We start from the raw sequence: 15,174 nt of genomic DNA, 5'->3' as shown, positions 1-15,174 counted from the left end.
CCAGGAGGACTAGATTTTTTTTTTCAGTTACTGTCCGAAATAGACATGTCTGTCCATTTTCCCTATGGTGACCTCTGGCCTAAACGGTGGCAATATGAACTGGGCTCATTAAACGCTTTTAAAACTTTGAAATTACTTTATTGTTCTGTGCCTTACTTTGCAAACTCACTTGAGACATCTAGAATTATGGCTAGAGTCCATAGCCCATACTGAGACGGCCTCCTTTGCACGATTGCACGTGTAGGGCATCTCAAGAGACTTCAGTGTTTAATCACTTTCACACTATAGAGAGCTCCAGGGCTTCCAAAGGCCCTGGTGCCTTTCACAGGTTAACATTGCTCAATTGTTTAATAGTGGTGTTCTGCTGAAACCACCAATGGAAAGGAATCCGGATCTTGTCTAAAGCCATTAAAGTATTATTTCTAAAATCCGTTCCCGGACATTCATACTATTGTATTATATTAATTCTGGCTTTTCTTTTACACAACTTCCAATGAGCTAGGCTGTGACTGCTCAACAGAGCTACACAAGCAAGCCAAGGAATCTTTGGAGCCCCACCAAGCTCTCTTCTACTGAAGTGACCAGGTTTGCAAGGAGAACATGCTGCCATCCCTTGATACTGCAAGGCAGGCCAAGATCTAGGAAAGTGCCAGGTGGTTTTGTATAGCACACCTCTGCCATTTTATTCTGGTCACTTGGAGCAGTTGGACCCCTTGTTGATTGTGGCGCATGCTTCAGTTATGATGTTCAGATATGATTTGGTGGGTGTCATTTGTTTAAAGCTTTTCTGTAGTGGTGCTTTGGTGTTGTGTAATGGGAAGTGGTGAGCAGGAGAGCAGCCTCCGACCAGATATGTTGCAGAAGCCCATCTTTTTCTGTTTGACTCAGAGACATTCCGGTCTTATTTTATTGATGATTTTGTATAATTTATATATTACACTTTAAAAGCACTTGTGTGCAAGAGGTGACGCGGGACTCTGTGTGATGGGCAGTTAAGATGGGGTCTCCACAGCCGTGTGTTGTACTTGTGGGGGTCTGCATGGTTGGCAGCTGAGGGGCCTTGTCAGAGATCATTGGTATAATTGTGGTAGAATACTAAAATCATAATTATGGAAATAACCTTTTGTGGAAAAGTTAGGCGATTGAAGATTTACCCTAATGTTCAGAATGGGAAGCAGTCTTCTACTCTTGAGAGGTCGGTGGAGAGTGTAAATGAAGTTGTCCATCTCCATGACACTTGTGTTTGAGTGGAAGTGGTGGGTCAGGGCCACATAGAACTATTTATTTTCATATGCCGGACTATTATCATTCCATGACACAAATTTATTCTGATAAGTTTCCTACCTCTTCGGTCGTACTTGTCACTTTTTTAGTAAAAAAAAGTGGATGCTTTTCAGTAACTCTTCCTGTTTTGTTGTAGTCTGCAACTAGATCTTAACATTCTACCATCAAATGAAATGTCTTTACAATATCTTTTTCTAAGATCATTTTTCTGTTTAGCTTTGTTGTTTGGCATCTCCAGGCTCAGGTGAATATATATTAGTGGAGCACTTTCCTGGTGGGGGTGAGAAAGTATTATTGATGCATTTACTCGGTATCGGATTAAAGGGCTGCATTTCTCGTCGATTCAAATTCTTGCTTTGCTTGTCTTAGTTTCTTTTCAACTTTCTTTCCTCAGGAATCCAGCTCGAGAAGGTGTTCGACTATAGTGAATACTGGGAGGTGGCCCGTGGTCTATATTCCGCCTTTGACTGCACTGCGACCATGAAGTCTGGCAATGCTGATGTGTACGAGAACGAGATCCCTGGGGGCCAGTACACCAACCTGCACTTCCAGGCTCACAGCATGGGCTTGGGAAACAAGTTCAAAGAAGTGAAGAAGGCCTACGTGGAAGCCAACAGGCTGCTGGGGGATCTCATCAAGGTCAGGGCTCGCCTTTGGTTTTAGATGGCAAAACAGTACTGTAGCCAAAACGTGGAGGGTAGGGGACTGAAATGAGAGCGGTTTGCAGTGTACATTAGAGTTTTGTTGACTATATGTATGTTAGGGATACAACTAAAACAGGTCTGGGGGCGAATTGGATCTGGCTTGGGGCCTGGGCCAGTTCTAGAAATGTAGACGCAACAGACTGGTAGAGTGGGTTGACGTTAAAGGTAAGAATTAGAGGACCTAATGTTCCCAGATTGAAGCAATATCACCTATTCCAAAAGAGAGTAATATTGGTGAAGTGAGCATTGCAAGTTCTATGGTCCGGGTAGAACCAGCTATGGACAAGTGCTTGGCAACACAGGTGGTTTTGGTCTCGGGAGAAAAGTGACCTTAATCTCACAAGTGCTATCTCAGTGAGCCTCTCAGAAGTAGGCTCAGGATTGACTCCGCTGGAGCAGTGGTGCAAGAACACCCCTGTGACCCATAGTGGGCATTCATAACAGGCATTTACAAGAGCTGTGGGGTGCACGGACCGTCTTCTAGCAGTGCCACTGGAATCGCTACAGGTCTCTGAACTTTAGATCATAAACTCATAGACACTGCAGGACAATTTGGTAGCTTCTTGATGTTCCAATCTGCACTTAAGTTGACTTTGGAGCAAGCACCAATGATACTAGTGAGGTTTCTGCAGCTGGACATATCCTGGAGATAAAAAACGTGCAGGAGGAAATTGGTTATTTGAAACAGAAAAGCCAATTGTAGGAGAATAAACTCTATTGCCATAATTTTTTCCTTACATTTCTTCTTTAGGAAGGGTGCTGCCTCTAGTACGGTTACATGTTGATTAGGCCGTACTGAAAACGCCACTGAAGAAATGGAGAAAGAGGGTCCCTTTAAATTTGGCCTCACTCACTTTGCCCAGAGCTGCCAGTGGCTGTGAAATCCACCCACACATCCCCTAACCTCGTCTTTATCAGTGTCATTTAGAGTGAGACACAGGCAGCGAGGCGCTCTGCACGCATGTCTTTTGAAAATAAAGATTGCTTGGTTAAGATATGCAGCCCGGGGATTGGAATGGCTGAAAAATTAAATACCAGGCTTTTTCAATTTCCAACTTCTAATAACGTCCGTAACAATTTACAGGCGGTGGCAGGTCCTAATGCAGGCACATATTCAGATTGCCTCCATTGCTGCTAATCGCGTGAGACGGAGGGATGCAGCGAGATGGCCTCGCCGTTGTCATGCCAGCTCCTGGAAAGGACATTTCCATTCTGTTTACTTTGTTCCCTCGAGGCGCTGCCTGCAGCGTTTTGGTGGCATTGGGGTCTAAAGAGTGCCATTTCTCGAGGGGGAGGGAGGGCGGGGGCAGGGGGAGGAGGGGGCAGTAATCTTATGTTATAGTTTTATGGCGCTTTTCCACGTTATTCCAGCCCTGCGACCCACCTGGGGAGATAGTTTTGTAGCTACTCAGCATACTTTCATTCAACCGATTCCTCAGCTTCAATTCCATGCCTGAGATAGTCTGACATTCTTTTTTTATATCTATAATATGCAAGACTTCAGAGTTGTTATTCATGCAACCAACGTTTAGAAAATCTTCCCTTATTAGCAGTAGTCGAAGTGCATTATAAAAAGTATGGGAACTGCGATGCTGAATGCAGTGGGGGCGGGGTCAAAGGTGTGGCTAAAAAAAAACATTCTCTACTTTTTTTGGTCTTTCACCTTTGGGTAGCCACATATAAAATAACGCAGAGCTTAAATGAAAAATGCATTAAAAAAGTTGTTTGTGGGAAATGCACTGTAGTACATTTTGAAAACTCTATTAAGTTAATGCACTGTAGAGATCTGTGTGTAACCAGAGAGCCACAGAATTAAATCTTGGTTGGTGCAGTGGAGAATAGTGGCTTGTGTATTTTTACTGCTACGAGGTCACATCCTGTGACAGCAAGCACTGTGAATATGCTAGTCTTTATTTTAAACTTGTATTACACACAGTATAACATGAACCTTTTTGCACATTTTGTAGCAGTCTAAGATAAAATACTGCTTCCGAAATATAGATTTTAGTAATACCCAGACTGTACGTAATGCAATTTATTTACTAACACCTATGTGTTAGCTCTTCATCAGGGGTCGTTAGCACTATATAAATACCATTACAATAAAAAGCATGCACAGGTCAGTTTGCAGTACACTCAAAAAGAATAAATCTTTATCTGATAGAGACTTCTAGCTGCAGATTCCTTACCTGTGAATTTCCCGAGGGTCAGACTGGATTTGGAAACTTTTGCGTGAGTTGTACCCCAGCGCCATGTCATGTGCTCAGTGCAGGTCCACCCTGCATCGTTGGCACCAGTTGTGATGTTGCTGTCACTTATATAGGTGCCACCCAGGTGCGCGGACGTCAGTTCTTTTCTTTCCATGCCAGTTAAGTGCTAATCGGGGGATTAGCTACCCCTCTGTCCTGTTAAGATCATTCACTGCAAAATGGAATAAGGTGTCAGGAACTAATTGTCCCTCGTGCTCATCCGAGGAGGAGTCGTTAACCCATGTATTGTTTGTGTGCCCGGCCTATAAGGACCACCGTCGAAAGTGGCTGAAGCCGTTGTGCTCAAACCTAGGTACTAGATCGGGCATGACAGCTCTGAGCATTCTGTCAACAAATACTCGAGCAGATATTGTTATTGCCATGGCTAAATTCCTTAGCTGGACCTAGGCATTGCGGAGAAAAAATCTCCCTGCGCCAGGAACTATCACATGAGTACGTTACTGGCATGTGGGGATCTTGTAAAGCGGTTTTTATATGGAATTGTTCCTTTTTTTTTTCTTTTTTTTTAGAGCTATTTTATTATATAATTGATTGGGATTATCGATATGTTCATATTAAATGTTCACCCCACCCGAGAGCTTGGTAGTCCAAGCCTCAACATCCCTTGGCACGTTCCGTGCTGCTCCCAGAACAGGGAAACCAAGAAGCTGGCACACTTGAGAAGAAGAGCTTTTCTTCCACCAGCCTATTATTGTGGTTGCTGAACATGCTTTTTGTGCCGTTTTTCCCGTACCCTATGGGAAATACTTGCTGCCACAGGTCCTGGAGGACGCCCTGGCCATCCTCTCCCAAGCAGTGAAAGATGGGAGAAATGCAGCAAAGTTCACCATTGGGTGTGGTCTGGATATTACTGACTCGCTGGGCAGAGCGTTTTTGTTGATTGTGGCCTTGCGTCACCACACTTGCCTGAGAACATCTGGCTTTTCAGGAGATGTCCAGGTCAACCTCATGGACATGCTCTTCGATGGGACTCGTTTCTTCGGAGAGAAGGCAGACTCTGTGCTGGGGTGCTTTAATGACTCGCAGGTTATGGCCAAGTCCCTGGGCCTCTCTGTGACACCTCAAACCCAGTCTTCCTTTTGCCCCTTTTGTGGCTATGGAAGGGGCTTTCAACCATGTCAGTCTTACCCCAGTCATTGTCCTGTGCAGGGTTCCCAAGATGTGCGAGAACGCAGTGCATTCCGATCACTTGGGAATGGTAGCCAGAAGTCATCAGCCACAAACTCCTCATCAGCTGCAGACTTAATGCCTTACTAGTTTGGTTCTGCAAGACCATGGTTGTCCAGTTGGAGGGAGAATCCAACATCATCTCCTTCACTGGCATTCCATAACATCTGAAAAATTAGTCTTGCAGATCATTTGAAGGGGTTGCTCCCTCCCTTTTCCAGTCTTTCCCTCCCTCTTTACCGCCATCTCATGAACTGCCGGAATGAGGATCACCTTACCTTGCTCAGAGAGGAGGTTACAGCTCTCCTGGTCAAGGGGCTATAAAAGGGTTCCGATATCAGAAGTAGGCAGTGGTCATTATTCTGGCTACTTTCTGATACCCAAAAAGAACAAAGGCCTTTGTCCTATGTTGGAGGGGATGATTTATTAGGGACAGGAGGGGCCAGGGGGACTCAGTGCACAGCTTTCAGAAGCCGCGCTGGCGAGACCGTGAGTGAGAACTAAGGGGAATAGGGCGGCTTAAATTGCACCGGGGCTGTCCTGGACCTCTTGCTCTAAACAGGAAAAAACATACATATGAGCTTTTGGAGACTGAAGCTTAGAGTTTGTACAATTTATTTGAAGACACAGCTTCTAGAAATAATCAGTGATAGCATAAAATCCACATAGTACTTGGTCCTGTACCCAGCATTCTCTTGAAAGTCACATGGACCAGTACGAGTTTGTAAAGTACAGTTTACAGCTGCTATGAGAGAGAGAGAGACTATACTTTAAGTACACTTCTGAGCTATGGTAGATAGCATAGAAAAGGTTAAGCACATATCATTAGGCACACTCACCACTGCATGTATGATGTCCTGGAAGTATAAGTTCAAAGACTTTAGATGCAGTGTGGATAAAACAAAGTCAGAGAAAGCATAACATTTCAAATAATGGAATACAACTTTAAATGTAACAAGGAAAAAGCATTTCATTACAGCAGAATATACAATAGAGTAGAAACTAAGTACATGAAACCTAAGTACATGAAACAGGGGCTATCTCGAGTAACCCCTGGGAAAAACTCTTGTCCGCCACCCATGTGCTGACGGGAGTAGTTCAACGATAATCGGGCGGACCACCCTTTTATACTTGTTCAGGGGTGAGGGGCCTATGGTCACGCTATATTACGTCACCTCGAACCACATATCCTTCTATCGCCTCTCACGCCCCTGCCTGGTGACTTTCCCATCATTAGTGTAGATGTGACTACCTTCTCGTAATTGTGTGGCAAGTATGCTAGCCTAGACTGAGTTCCTGCCATTCTGACTGGAAGTTTGTCATTAATCAGAAATGTGTTATTATTGTTTTGAAGGGTTCTATTCATGTGTCAATCAGGCAGTCTGCGATAATACTTCGCTACACTTATCCTCAGTTTATCGGATATCTTGCTTGACGTAGCTGTGGTGGGAACTTCCCTTATTCTATTCATGGCTTAGGTGGGGGACGTGGGGCATGTTGCAAGATTTATAGAGGAACTTGACTTCTACAGTGTGTGCGAAATATACAATGAGGTGGGGGCCTGGTAGGAGTGCTGAGCCTTGCAGACAAGAGCTGCTGGGTGAATCTTGGGTCAGACTTGCTTTCTGCTTCTGTTTAAGCTAAGAGAAAATGACAGTGCCCAGGGCAATGTAACTGAGGCCTGTAACCTCTAAACAGCAGGGCCCACACAGGGGTCATGTTGTGCAGGTGACAGGTGTGTCCTTGGATAGCTGTGCAGGTAAAAATTCTTACTCCAACATTCCCCCCTTAAGTTCGAAATTCGAACTTTATCAAATCATCTTTAAACATCATTCGAACTGCATACTTAGCTGGAGACGGGGGGTGGCCAGGGCAATTTTATGAAGAATTTGTTCCTAAATCCTCTTCTGGTCCAATCTCTTACACATGGTCTCATAGGGAGGTACTGACTTTCAGAGAGGGGACCTGCGCTAAGTGAGGGTCAGGGATGGTACGCTCTATGTTCAGCACTGCTATCTATACATCTTCCCCTTGTCCCATGCATGTACCTGTGTAGTTCATCTCAACTATCTTAGACCTTAATCTTCTAACATAATGCAACATAATCTGTGTTCAAAATTACACAACCACAAGCACACATAATATAGGCATTATAAATTTTAGTACTGCAGATAGCCATGAAGGCATCCAGTCCAAGTTGGACCAATTACGTAAAACATCTGCTTCTGCACTTCCATCCTCAGGCATCTGTCTCCCCAAATTGTCCAAGTCCTCAATGGCCTTTGTAAGTGTTCCGTTATCTGCATCATCGGCCAAAATGAAGACACAGCAGGACTATTTTCCCATTCTGTCGCATCCACCACTATTCATCGCAATTAACTGGTCTAGAACATAGCATTGTTCCAGAACCATTAGTCTCAAAGGTCGTAGTTCTTCTTCCACGGCGTTGAACCCATCACGGGTGTTGTTAACAAGCTGCATCAGTTCATATCTTGTTACTTGGAGCCATTGAGCATTGGCTTTTGTCTGGAACATGGGGATCGCTCCCCCAAAGAAAAGTTCAGCATCGTTGAAATCTTCCGGAATCTCATGGAATGTGTCATCTGAGGAGTACTTATTGACTTCTCTTTTTCGGTGGTGGGGCAGGGTGACATCACCTGCCATTGGGTGTGTGTGGATGCGGGAAATGTTCGCTGTTGGGACGACGAGATGCCATTCATGCATCGTCAAGATAGAACAAAGTCCTTGCCATTGGGGAGGCAGCTGCAGATACATATTTTCTCCACATATCCAATAGATGCCAATGAGGATGGACGTGCTGTACTTCGAGTCCGAATTAAGACTAGTGCTCTTGTAATTGGCATTCCTGCCCACAGGTACCGTTCCATTACCTAGGAAGCAAAGGAGAGGAGACTTTAGCTTGTATTCTTTTTCCTGTGTGTATGGTGTACCCTCACTGGACGTGTAATATTGCTAGTAACTTTTCTCTCTCTCTCAGATTGCACTGCTAACCAGTGAAATGCTGTTACTGAAACTACAAACATAATAAAGAAAATAATTGCTGTACATATCTTTTTTAATTAAGATCTTGACATGGAGAGTTGTTATGTTGCTGCGTCTCAGTCCGTAGGCCATCATTCGATCTTCACGTTCTTGTAAAGTCTGTGGATACATGATGTCTTCAATGTTCAGATCTTGGATGGTGACGAGTGGAACCTCAAAAAGTTCATTTGCAAGTGTTCATTGAATTTAAAGTCTCTCCACTTCCGGACTGCTTCTTTTACAAAGATGTGTGTCCCAAAGCAGATAGGCGGAAGTTCATCAGAGATAGGACCCTTGTTCTTTTCTTCGATATCTGGATGGAAAGGAACTTTGGAGCACGCATTAGTGCACATAAATGAACAATTATTCATCGTTTATAATATCAGAAGAGGGCCCAGTATCTTATTTTAAGTCTGGTGGAGAGAACAACCATATTCATTGATCTGTCAGTGACAAGCCGATGAGATGTGATGTGATGATCAGAGCTGAGAGTGTTTCTAAGTGTAGACAGAGCAACGAGAAGGCAATATAGCCATTCCTTCCCAATTGTGGCACTTATCTTACTGATCTTGGCTTTGAACAGGCCTAACATTGTTGCCACTGTCACTGCGGGTCACTGCAACGGCATCCAGTAATCCTCAGTGACATATGACCTCATGAAGTAGGAAGTTAGCTGCGGCCTTTGCGTCATAATGGACACATGGTCCAACTTAAGTCCACAGTGAAAAAGGGGCACACCACTAACATGATGTGTCTTAATATTAGGCATCTGTCAATCATGTCTACATAGTTAATGTGGAGCTCTAAAAAGGACCCTAAAAAGGGTGCACATGGCACTGGGGATGAACCACTCTGTCTGCAAAGTTGTGGACATGATATCACGAGAGGCCTGTGTAGGAAGGTGCAACTGACTGAGCGCTATTTGCAGAAGGGCCTGTGGTATGACAGGCTTTCCTGTCATCGTCTGTCAGCAAAATAAAATATGAAATATCCTGTTGTACTCCCCTCTCTTTCCTCAATTTTTTCTTCAGGTGGGGCACTTCTCTGTGTCTCTCTAAGGTGCAGCTGTGCAATAAAATCATAGTGCTGTGTATTACCAATAGTGTATGGGCATGATGTATCTTCTTGCACTGTTGAGGGTGTATTTTGGGCAAGCAGAATGGAGGGCACAGTCAGTTTGTGCTGGGGATAGAGATGGTGCATGTCCGGGCCTTCTGGCTACTGCTTTCATATTCATAATTCAGATATACGACCACCTCTAAAATCCGCACATTTCAGTCTGACAACATTTTAATACTGAGCATTGCTTTCTCCCAGCATACGTCCTCTTAACATAGAAATCTACTTTATATCTGTATTCATTTTTACTTTCCCAGCACTGGGCCTGTGTGAAGTAACTACTGTACAGCTGTGCATATCTGAAAACGTATTCCTTATCTCCTCTCATTCATCTTAACATATTCCTTACTATTTATTTCACCTAACTGTGTGATCTTGGGCCACTCATTTCTCTTGCTCATTTCCATAGACCAACGTATTATTACACAATACTTTTCCCTTTCTCATCAATCTTATTGGTAACTGTCGACTACAGGAAACCTTTTTCCTGTTTGGCTCTACGCCCAGAATATGCACTTGGCCAGGAAAGCTACTTGTGAACGCGATCCGAAAATAAAAAAAAAATACAACCCCGTTGGCTTTTCAGTTCTTTTTAATATCTGAAAACATGTGCTGTTTCTATTTGCAATATGTAAAATATACGAATCGTATTGTAGAAATAAAGATGGCTTATTTGTAATGCACATGTTCACTCAGAATGGTATATTTATGATAAACAGCAGATCTCTATTGTCCCCAACTCAAGGTATTTCTTGAATCCACCTTAGAAGGATGAAATGCTCAATAGGCCTAGCAGCACATGATCTCGTGTCTATATCTGAAAAGAAATGCGATGCAACTAGTGTGCATTCCATTCCATCATTTTATATCTTTCTTGTGCCTGTGTCAGCTGCTGCTGAATTTTGGGACGTAAGAATAAATAATTTTAGTTAGTTGCTCTATTTTGCAATATTTAGCGATATATACAGTGTGAATTATATTTGACCATTCACATAACATAACTATCTATTTCTGAACAAAAATGCAAACATAGAACTGACAGTCTGCGTGCACTTGGGAACCGAAAAGGGCATTGTGCCTTTTTCATTGAAACATATTCTTATCTTTCATATTTAATTTGGCCATCAAATCACGTGGACTGTGGTGCATGAAGTAGACGCTCCTCAATAATTTTATCTCCTATTTCTATTCGTACTTGTTCTGTGAAAGGGACCCTTAATATCTTTTCAGAGAAATCTAGTCTTTTTGCGCTCTAGTTGGAAGTGGGCAGTGCCCTCCCCTTGATGCAGGAGAATATGGCACCTGTGTCAATCAAAAACTATACGTGTTGTTGTTAATCATGACATTCACAACTGGGTCCTCTCTAATCTTTGTGAGACATGACAACAAGGGACACACTAGAGTTGTCTGTGGGTTTATCCTGACTTGAATTGCCTCCAGCCTTGTGCTGCTGGATGGTGCCCTGTGAAACCGAATCAATGGGGGGCAGGACTGAAGCTCCCTGTGATACAGGGGCTTGTGTCTGGGGCACCATTTTGTACACAGGCATGTGTTGCTGAGGTACCTGTTGTATCTGATGTGTTGTTACCTGTGTGTTACCTCCTGGTATATTTAAGGCACTTTGTGAAACATTGGTGACAGTAGTCACTTGACTCACTGGTGTATCTAGCTTAACTGCATCAAGAGTCTTTCTTTTCTTTAATTTCTGCTGTTCTAATTCAGCAGTTGTGTTCTCAATAGCTAATTGCCTTATTTGTGACATTAGAGATCCGATGTCTGAGACATCTGGAAACTTCTGGCGCAGTTCGTTCCATAGCGCTGATCTTATTTTATTGAAAGGATCACCATCTGATTCTGGATTAGTGGTGCAAAGCCTTGTGTTGATGCGTGAAAACATATCCTCTGCATCCTTTCCAATCAGGGATGTGAGTAGGCTTTTCATATCCCAAATAGCCAATGACACACTTGAAGTGTCATTTTCAAAGGCTTCTATCCACTTTCCCGCACCCTCCATGAGGGGTGGGAGTTCTCTCTTTAAATTTTCTTTGTCCGTTAGGGACCAAGTTACTGAGGTAGGGGGGTCATTGACCTCCTTGGACAGCAGGGGCAGCTGGTGTGTTACCCCTGTGGGTCTTGTGTGACAATACCTGCGTGCGTATTTCTTCCAGACCCTTAGGCCTTCGCGCATGTAGGTATAGTTCCAATCGTCATTTCCATTTCCCTGCAATATACATTCTTCAGCAGTGGCCATTTCATCTGGCTCAAAGGAACCCTCTTGGGGCCAAACCTTCATTTGAGATGCATTTGCTTCTGTCCAGTCTGCCAATTTATCTGAGAATGGATTGACATACAGGTCACTCCCTTCTCCAAGTATCACTATCTCTTTTGGCGTCAGACCATTGATCAGTGGCGGTCTTGGCCTGTCAAGGGTCATATGGTGCAGTACACCAAATCTGGCGGTGTGCAGACCTGCTGTACCTGATGCATCATATTCCTGTTGGACGTCATCCAGTCGCCCATAGTCACCTAGTACTGCAATTCTTTCTATCTCTCTTCTTCTCTGCCTTCTCCTCTCTTCTGCCTGTTCGAACATCTTTTTTGGCAGATCCAAATTGTCTCGCTCTAGCTGTGGTCTCTCTAGCCTACGTGGTGTAACTACTGGAGGTGATGCCTGAGGCATAGGTGTAGGTGGTCGAGTCACCTGAGTGTTATAATCAATGACTGTAGACGGAGCTTGGGGCACGCTTAAGTAGTTGGCTGTGAGAGAAGCTGCTATGTTGATCTGTGGTGTGGCTGCACTTTTATGTTCCTGATGTAAGTCTATCCATGGCCCTTGCTGTGGCATGATAGATTGGACTCCACCACTGTGTGGCACTACCTCCTTCACACTACTAGCTACTTCATTTGGTGCCTTTTTTTTCTTTGCACCCATCTGCTCAGTCATTCTATCCCCTATACTGGCTAGGTATAATGACAGTTGCTGGTGTGCTGCTGTATGTTCTGTGGGGCTTCTTGAGTACTGTGTGTGTGACACGTCCCCTACTTCTTTACCTGTTCTTTGGCATAGGTCACTTTCTGTCCTATTCCTGCTAATGTCTCCCTCAGTTACTACCTCAGAGGGATACTGTTCGCTGTCTTTCTTTACTTCATCGAATTGTAGCAGGTGTTCTTCCTCTCTATTAGGACCTGTGTTAAGGGGCTGCCACTCATTATACTGACTCTGTGTATTGCAATGCTGGTGGCTCGGGAATCGGAATGGGCCATAATGTCTTGTTCTTGTTCTTGGGGTATCGTGATCCTCAGTGAGGGAAGTGGGTACTGGGCGGTCAGGTCTGGGGAGTGTCATGTAGGAGCTGTGCTGTGAAGCACCAGAGGCCTCATGGCTCTCTTTATTTTCTTCCTGCTGGGGGCTGCAGAGTTGGACACGTCTCATTTTTATTATCAATAGCGTGTCAATTTGACCTGGCATTACTGAAGCTGCATCCTGCAGTATTGGGCTTTGCGAACTTAGGGATAGCTGGCCTAATGTACTCTCTGAAGTACTATCTTGTGAATTATCTGAGATGTCTGGGGCTGAGGCATCGTCAGGGCCTACGGCTGCCTGGACATCTGATAAGAGTTCTATGTCAGTCTTTATACCCCGTCCTAAATTAATGTCATCTGCGTCATAGGCTGGTGGATGTACTGTGGGTTTAGACATTATCCTTCTGTGTGGTGTGTAGGCTGGCGTAAGTGTGCAACGCCACCGGGTATTATTGTCAGTCTTACCTGCTGCAAGTGTGTTATGTCAATTCCTAGGGCTGAAATTAGCGTCAAAATGACTGTACATGTCAGGGGTGAGACAGACTCAGGGGATGTTGCTGTATCCTCAGAAAGGGCAACAACACAGCCGTTCACTATGTGTACCGTAATCTGTAGTCTTGGATCTTGTGTGGGCTGTCTGCTCATCTCCTAGGGTCGAGTTATCTTTGAGGTAGGCTATCTGTGGCAGTAAATGTGGCGAAACTAATCTCCTTTCAACATGCGTCTTTGTAAATATGCCCAGATTTCTGGATAATGCGTCGTGGAAGGATGTCTTTGTAATAGTTCTGTGAGTCTTGGTGATAGCTGCTGCTGCAGCTTGTTATGCAACCCATGGGCGTTATGCTCACAGCCTAGTGGAGTGAGGGTATCCTGTGACTCTTCCTGCCCCTCCGGGCAGCTGGTGCTTGGAGGAGGCGGTGTGAGTGAACACTGAGGAGCAGTATCAGGGCTTTCGCTACTTACTACACTACCTACTGACTGGAGTGTAAGTTGTGTGTCATCAGTGGGGGATGTATACGTTGGCACTGGGAGGCACAGTTTCACTAGATGCAATGTGGATGCCCTTATCTCAGTACCCTGTGTGAGTGGGATTCCCAACAAGTCCCATGCCCTAGATATTAAGGAAATTTCCTTTCTGTTAAATTCTCTATAAGTTTGTGCGCTCACGTTCTGCACTGATACAATTTTATTGTTCAATATGTGTAGGACTACCTCAATTTGTTGTCCACTATAGCTCATCTGTACTTTCTTTTGTTATATGTATGTATATGTATTAAAAACAGGCTGACCTCCTGTCCGTTGTTTTCGGGGTCGGGACAGTTTACCACAAGCACAATGCTTCTATGATGACTGGATACCTCTTATACTCATGTATCCTATTCCTAGCGTGGAATGCAGTTAAAAAAATAAAAACATTTCTTATTTATTCTAAACGATCTGTAGTTCAAAAATAACGCAGAGCACTTCCCTGAGACTTCCCTCGCGAAGCCTGCAGTTGCTTGTAGAGGGAAGGGGAAATCCTGAATGCCAGAAGGGCACGCAGTTTAACAGCAGCAAGAAAAAAGGAAAACAAGAAATATATATATGTGTGACAACCGTGTGGCTCGAAATGCTGTAGCTTATAGACTCTCTTCAGCTTAGCCAGTGGCAGATCAACATACATGGGAAACACAGAAATGCATTTACAATCTCCCTAGTTATTGAATCTCGCTAAAAGAACAGTCTTCAAATGATGGTCACAAAATATATTTAGCAGCAATTTCTACTTAGCGGGCCCCCCCCCTAAGTGATAATGGTACGGGGCCAGACATCACAGTTGTGCACAGCAGTCCCTACTTAGCAGGCCTTTTACCCTTAAGTGGTAATATTGGTATGAGGCCAGACAACACAGTGTTACACAGAAATTCGATGTTCACAGTTTATAATTAGTCAAGGAAAAATGAACGATCACAATACACCTATAAATCAATAGTATAGTCTCGCTATGGTCAGCCTCTGTGCGAGCCAGTGACTCCCAACAAAAAGAGCCCATGAAAACAGTAAGAATCACACAAGTTTTGTTCTATGAACCTAAAAATACATTCACCATTAAACACTAGGCGCTAACATGCCGGTCTGTGTCTAAACAGGCATCTAATAAGAGGAAAGTAAAATGTAAACACTTCAACAATTATTTTACATAAATCACGCTCTATGGCCTTTAGAGTGCTAGAGTGTTCTTTATACATGTGAGGCGTACCAACAATAATTAATAAATCACGTTCAGCTTGGCGAAAATATAATGC

General features: G+C 43.9%; 1 protein-coding gene across 2 annotated transcripts in view; it reads left to right on the top strand.

The window, feature by feature from the left end:
• Nucleotides 1-15,174, top strand: part of PC (pyruvate carboxylase) — a 2,223,386-nt gene that overhangs the window by 2,161,094 nt on the left and 47,118 nt on the right. For both annotated transcript variants that reach the window (XM_086938550.1, XM_086938549.1), the window contains one exon: nucleotides 1,679-1,923. In XM_086938550.1, coding sequence (XP_086794676.1) covers nucleotides 1,679-1,923 — 245 coding nt within the window. The remainder of the gene's footprint in view (nucleotides 1-1,678; nucleotides 1,924-15,174) is intronic.

This window comes from Lissotriton vulgaris, chromosome 9, assembly GCF_964263255.1.
Source record: "Lissotriton vulgaris chromosome 9, aLisVul1.2, whole genome shotgun sequence".
Classification (NCBI taxonomy): domain Eukaryota; kingdom Metazoa; phylum Chordata; class Amphibia; order Caudata; family Salamandridae; genus Lissotriton; species Lissotriton vulgaris.
Note: the sequence above shows the minus strand (reverse complement) of the source record. Positions and strands in the feature narration are given on the sequence as shown.